The 7221-nt window shown below is 39.3% G+C and overlaps 1 protein-coding gene across 1 annotated transcript; it reads right to left on the reverse strand.

Annotated features, from left to right (window-relative positions):
• Positions 1 to 3782: 3782 nt before the first annotated feature.
• On the reverse strand, positions 3783 to 6527 carry LOC104594323 (BTB/POZ domain-containing protein At1g55760-like). Its single transcript, XM_010254566.3, has 4 exons — positions 6044 to 6527; positions 5603 to 5739; positions 5106 to 5224; positions 3783 to 4652 (listed from the first exon to the last, which is right to left on the reverse strand). Exons 1-4 carry the CDS (start codon positions 6160 to 6162, stop codon positions 4050 to 4052), a joined length of 978 nt encoding a protein of 325 aa, XP_010252868.1. The 5' UTR covers positions 6163 to 6527; the 3' UTR covers positions 3783 to 4049.
• Between the last annotated feature and the right edge of the window lie 694 nt (positions 6528 to 7221).

A 7221-nucleotide genomic window follows, 5' to 3' on the forward strand; every position in this document is an offset into this window, starting at 1 on the left:
CCGAGCCCGAAATTTAACCCATGTTGTTACTACTACTGAAGTGGCTGAATAGAGAGAGAGAGAGAGAGAAATTATAAAGAAAAAATAAAAATGTATATATTAAATTATAAATATATATATTTTAATAAATATTATATATTTATATATTTTATATAATATATATAATACACATTATGTATTTTATAAAATATATAATGCTGAATCGGGTCGGGCCGGGCTCGAGTTGTGTTTTTTTGACAAATCCCGAGCCCGGCCCGAAACATAGTCGGGCTTATTGTGTTAGGCCCGAGGTCAGGCCCGCGGGCCTAATTACCTGACCAACCCCGACTGGGGTGCGGGCCGAGCCGGGCCGGACCATCGGGCTACCCGGCCCATGAACAGGTCTAGCCTCAGCTGGTACTGTATGTCAAATTCAGACAGCTCGATGGCCTACTTGGTCAAGCGCCCCGAGGTCTCAAGCTTGGTGAGGACAGCCCTAAGGACCTGGTTCGTCAGGACTGCTATAGTGTTAGCTTGAAAATACGGCCTGAGCTTTCTAGCCGAGACTATGAGGGCAAAGGCTAGTTTCTCCACCTTGAGATATCTGGTTTCGACGTTGTAGAGGGCCTTGCTGATGTAGTATATCGGCTTCTGCGTTTTGTCTTCTTTTATTAGAATTGAGCTGACTGCCTCGTCCTCGACTGATAGGTATAGATATGGGGTTTCTCCTGGAGCTGGCCGAGCGAGGAGGGGAGGTGACGCGAGGTAGACCTTTAGCTCATCAAAGGCGCACTAGCATTCCTCTATCCACTAAAAGTCCTTCAACTTTTTGTTGGCGTGGAAGAAGGGAAGGCAGCGGTCAACCGACTACGACATGAAGTGGTTGAGAGCATCTATTTGGCCAGTGAGTCTCTAAGTCTTCTTTACTGTCCAGTATGGCCTGTATCTTGTCCGGTTAGCCCCAATGCCTCTTTGTGTGACGACGAAACCCAAAAATTTGCCCGAGGTGACGCCGAAGGCACACTTGCTGGGGTTGAGTTTCATGTTGAACCTGTGCAAGGTGTCGAAGGTCTCGGCCAGGTCCGAGGTGTGTGGTTCGGCTTTCAAGCTCTTCACCACCATATCGTTTACATAGGGTTCAACGTTCCTCCCCATCTGATTTTTGAACACCTTGTTGATGAGGCGTTGGTAGGTGGCCCCTGCATTCTTGAGGCTGAAGGGCATCACTTTGTAGCAGTAAGTGTCGTGCTCGGTGATGAACGAGGTCTTCTCCTCATCTTCAAGGTGCATCTTGATTTGATTGTATCCAGAGAAGGCATCCATGAAACTAAGTAGTTTGTACCCTGTAGTGGTGTCGACGAGGTGGTCTATCATCGGCAAAGGAAAACTGTCCTTAGGGCACGCTCGATTAAGGTCTGTGAAATCAATACAGATTCGCCATTTCCCATTAGCTTTCTTTACCAAAACCACATTCGACAGCTAGTTAGGGTAGTATAATTCTCGGATGAAGCCAACGTCAAGTAGCTTGCCAACTTCCTCTCCTATGGCCTTCTAACGCTCTGGTGCAAAATTCCTCTTTTTTTGCCGAACTTGCCTAGAGCTTGGGTCCATACTCAGCCTGTAAGTAATGACCAAAGGGTCAATTTCGGGCATTTCAATGGTGGACCAAGCAAAGACGTCGGCATTAGTTTTGAGAAAACTTACCAGTTCAGATAAGCTCTCTAGGGGAAGGTTGGACCCGACACAGACTGTCTTCTAGGGCTTGGCCTCATCTAGGGGAACGGAAATGAGGTCCTCGGCTGGTTGGCCTCGTCTCGCTGGTTCCTCCCTAAGGTCAAAGCCCTCTAATGGCAATGCTTCCTTGTTCTTGCCCTTTAGTGCTGCTTGCTGCCACATGCATAGAGCTTTGTCAACCTTCATTGATGACATTAAAAGTGTTAAACAAAAAATAGTGCTCTAATACTAGTATTGTTGCACAAAACCCATAAATGCATATTCAAATGACACCCACAAACAAAAGAAAAACATAGATAAAGAGAAATAAGCAGAGAGGACATACAATTTTACATAGTTTGGCTCATGGCCTACGTTCACGGGTGAAGGAGGAGCAGAAATCCACTATGAAATCAACAATGGAGAAGAATGCAGAGTTGTGCTCACACAACCTCACTCATAGAAAATCCTAAACCCCAAATACACCCAAAGTCTCTCAACTTCTCTCATAAGACAAAGACCAAAGTATACAAGAGAGAAAACCCCAAAATACACAACTCTTTGTACTCAATTCAAACCCATAAGGTAAATATGGATACGTTTCCACCACAAACCACTATGAAATTTTGCCTTTGGGTTTTTCTCAACTTAATTTAGAGTAGATTCATGAAGTGGATCACAACAAAGAATTCAAGAAACAACCATAACAGCCTTACCTATATGAGGTGGGACTCTTCTGACTTGTTGTTGTTGTTGTTGCCACCACTCTTGCTGTTGTTTTTTATGTTACAAACATTTGTGGTTACTACTTGTCTCGGATTCAACTACCGGAACTTCTTCATATCACTGTCTCCACATTGAGATTGACTAAAGGATAAACATATACAATTTTGTTTTCTTATGAGCAACTTCATTGAAATATATGCTTTTCTTCTTTTTATTCTCTGATGACCTAATCTCATTTTTCTTTGTCAATGTCTCCTTGCTCTTCATTACCATGGCTAGCTTATATTGGTTTTACTTCTGTATCTTATGTTGCTTATTCCTTGGACATAAGGTCTATCAGACTTAATGTAGCAGAGGGAAGTCGATTCACTTGGGAACCAAATCTTACTTGATATGCAACAGCAGCACTTTTTATCAATAGCAAAAACATTAAGTTTCATCAATGAGACCATATCTAGTAGGCATACCGCATACCCTTGTGAGCATGCTGAGCAACCACTCAATAAATACTCTGATGACATCTGTTGTAGAAATTTGCTTTGAATCGTTTCAAGGGTAGGCTGGGGATATCCATGAGATAGGTATCTGCCTGATCGGATCAGGCTGATCGGGGCTCTTTATCAATCAAATGAATGTGTACGAGTACAATGACTGCATAGCGTGCCTCTAAATCCCTAAGGTAGAATAAAGAGAGAGCATAAACAGATTTTACTGTTAAACTATCTTTCAATTTAGAGAGTTACATTGCATTTGCTCTACCCCCTCTTGTATACACCATTAGAAATCTTCCATGATCGTCACTCCTTGACAAGCTAGATTAGTGAAATTGAACCTTTTTCCCATCAGTGGGTTTCATTTCTTTTTATCATTTCGTTCGGTGACTGACTAATTTTCTGTCTACAAGCATTTGTATGCAGTGGTCTTTTCATATTCTCCTTATGCCCATGAAGTGCATGAATATCTTTTCTCAAGTGCCAAAAGACCAATATCTGACATATTCTTTTCAATTTATAGGTGTTAACCAAGTTAAATTTGAATTGGAATTTTGTTCTACCATATAATTTATCAAAACCATGCTAAAGCCATGTTTAATAACTTAAAATCAACTTTGTAAGTGGTAACTTTAATTTCCAATTTCAGATTCCCAGGTCAGTGAAAGCTTACCAATCTTGTAAACATGCATTCTGGGATGAATGGATTGGTCCCATTTGCTATGAATCGATGGCTCAGAATAGCACAAGAGATTATACAGCTGATCAGCAAGATTTTCAACATTTTATTGCAAAATATAAGATTTATTGGAGTTAATCTTCTAATGTATGAGCCATTGAATTGTAGTTTGTAAAGCAACTGCAAAAAAAGAATTGAAAAACTGACCACATAATATTAATACATCAAATTATTTACATTTGACCTATTACAAGGCAACCCATGCATAAAATGTTTCTTTTACAGTAGGTTCATCTAAGGAGAAATATACATCATAACATAATCAAACCCACCTCGACTAAAGAATGCTATAGTGGAAGCAAATCCTGAACAAATAGAATTTTGTTCCAGATGCCTATCTGCAGAGACATAATTATGCAGAACAAACCTGAACACTTCATTACTTTTCCTTGAGCAGAATTCTAGAGGCCCTTCCAGGTGGCAAGAATCTCATCAAAGATCTCAGCAACCAGATCCCTATTGGCACATTGTAAGAAGGCATTAAAATGATCTCGAATATCAAATATCTTACCAAATTCCACAAGATACCTCATGTAACTGCTCTTTAGCCTTGGCAATTGATAAAGATGTGAATTCTGTAATCTCTCAAGCACATTTTTAGTGTCAATATCTTCTAGAAGGTTTTCATGGCATGCCTCTTTCAGGTCAGAGATGTCATACTTGTCAGCTATTTGAAAAAGTGCAAGCCTGTGAGTCAGAAACTCGTCCCAGTGGATGTTTCCATATATGTAGTTGAGGAATGCCTGACAAGATTCAATTGACATATCTGTGATGTTTATAGTTGATAGATCCTTCTCTTTGAGATCACGTGAGAACATACTCCAAAAGACAGGTGATCTTGTTGCCAGCACAGCACGGTGGGCTCCAATGCTCCCATTGGAGGCATTGATTGTAATGTTTGTATGGATACTTTCAGATAACATTCTGCTGAGGCATGAAAGGGCTGTTGAACTAGATTGTCTCTGACTGTATCCTTCAGCCCATATGGAGCAAGGTTCACTATCCTGTATATTACATGACAAATTGTAACTGGGTTTCAAAGAAAGCTGTGAAAGGAATGCAGGGGCAAAGGGCATACTCGAGTAACAAAACATTCATAGGTTAAAAATATCTCATGTTACACTATGATATAGTATTGAAACTCATTAACTAAAGAAAAATCTCATGGCAATGTAAAAGATGCATAGAGTGCATGATGCCATTAACTGGGTTGAACCAAGACTTTATTAGGTTGTAGTTCATCTAAACTATCAACTTAAATCTAGTAATGCTATAATTTTTTCAGGCTTTCTGCAAGGCTATGATACATTAAATGGTTATAATCCTCCTTCCATATTGCAGTCTGTATGACCAAGACATTAAGATTTCCTCCTAAATAGGGTTTTTGAGCACTCTGAAACAGAAATCAATTGGAATAAATGGCACCATGGAAAAAGATAGGAGTGACGGAATCATACGTTTGGCGACGATATCTTCAAATCTAGGAACTCAACATTGATAATGAACTTCCCAGTTAATGGAGTTTCAATCACCCAAATGAAATCATCGTTATTCTTTAGTTGCTTGTTTGTTATTCCTGCATCCCAAGGAACATGCAATAAGCAAGAAAAGATTTAAGCTCAAAAAGGAAATTGAGAATTTGAGATACATCTGCGTGAACATTCCAAGTGTAGTTTTTCCTGAATTTATGGACATGTTAAAGCATTTGGAAACCGGGATTGGGTGGTTGAATAGCTGACTGAAAGCTCAAGTTCTCTCTGAGTTCTGATTAAGTGTTGATCTATTAAATCATGGATCAACCATGTCCAGTCTTCAAAAATTGTTTTGCTTAGGTCAGACGGATAAAAAATCATTGCCATTAGCAGTTAGCACCACCCAGATTTACTATGTGGTGAGCCACTATGCAGTATTATGTATCCTTTATACAGGTAGAAAAGTTGGACACTAAGCTTACCTGGGTGAATCAGCGCTTTTCGATCTCCAACAGAACAGAGGACCTGAATAATGAAGGACGCAATTGGGGGGTTATCTCTCGTCAGATTTGGGTATAGCTTAATGAACAACACCTGATTCTTCTCCACTGATAAATGCCTTCAAGTCCAGAAAATTAAAAGAAGTATTTAGACTCTAATTCGATCACATTCAGCAAAAAGTATGTTTATCCTTCTTTACCTTAGGACACATAATTCGACGAAATAATATCAAGAACAAAAACAAAGAAGGAACAGAAATGTAATTTCCTTTTTTTCTTCTTTACTAGAGATTGAAGAAATGAAGAGCCAAGAGTGGAGTAAAGCTTCGTAATTAAACCTACTGAACTATGACGCCGGAAAATGAAAAATCTTCATATATTAAATTCCAGAAGACAATGCTTGGCAAGTGGTTGGTTACTAACCAATTCCAGTTGCCGATCTTGAAAGGATCGGACTTTCTGTAGGTACAAGAGGCCAAGTTGTCGATCCTCCATTGGGCCAGACGGGACGTGGTTTCGACTCTGTAAGCGGAATCGCTCATCCTAGCGAAGGCGAGTGCAGTAGTGATCTCATGGATGCAACCGAATAAGCGGTAGAAGAATTCGCCTGGCTTTCCCAGGTTTGCTACCAAAGAGACAACTCCTCATAAACATGGAAAAAAAATTCCAACACCAACTGATCTCGGCACTCTTTTCTCCCGAGCTCTGCACTCGGAGTGTGAGATATCCTAAAAAATTCTTTCTCTTTCTGACAATGTGAAAGTCCCGGACACGCAAGGATTTTGAGCTTGCTTTACGCCATTGAAGGAGAAAGTTGCAGAGACTCGGTAACGGGCAGATAGAGGAGCTCTTTATTTCCTGCAATTATATGGTTTTGGTAGGCTGGTAGCGGAGAAGAAAAATAAGAGTGGTTTGCGTGGATTTCCATTGTTTAACATGGTTTTCCTTTTCCCATTTTGTCCCTCCTTGTGTTTAACGAAGTAAATAATGATACTTTGAAGTAAAGAATGCTTCTTATTAAGTTCCAACCAACGATCCGAAGCTATCCTAAATGGAGTGAGCATGCATCAATACGGTTCGTTCTATCGTAAAACCAGCAACCTATCTTGTAGGGGCCGATTTTAGGTTTTTGGAGCTGTAGATTGGTTTTAGGGTGTCCAAACTGTTCTTTTTTTTACTCGATGACATGTTCTTTTGATTTTCAATAAATATAATATATAGTTTAAAATTTATATTATCTTTATTCATTAAATTGAATAATTTAATATGTAGATTATCATAATATTGATATATGGCTTAAATCTTATCATTATAATTTAAATTTTCTAAATATTATCTTTTATATTATTTATAATACACATTGAAATATCAATGAAAATAAATGATCCAATCACTTGAGTAACTCAATGGTCAAGTAAGACCATAGTCAAGTAAGGCCAATCACTTGGATCGAGTAGGGTAAACCTAGGGGCATAAATGGATCGAATTCGAACTGGATTAGGCAATATCTGAATTCGAATCCGATTAGAAAAGTTGATATCCGAATTCGATTCGATATCCGAGGGATATTAAAAATTAATATCTGAATTCGAATCCGATTA

Source organism: Nelumbo nucifera, chromosome 1 (assembly GCF_055504915.1).
Source record: "Nelumbo nucifera cultivar China Antique chromosome 1, China Antique-T2T, whole genome shotgun sequence".
Taxonomy (NCBI): Eukaryota; Viridiplantae; Streptophyta; class Magnoliopsida; order Proteales; family Nelumbonaceae; genus Nelumbo; species Nelumbo nucifera.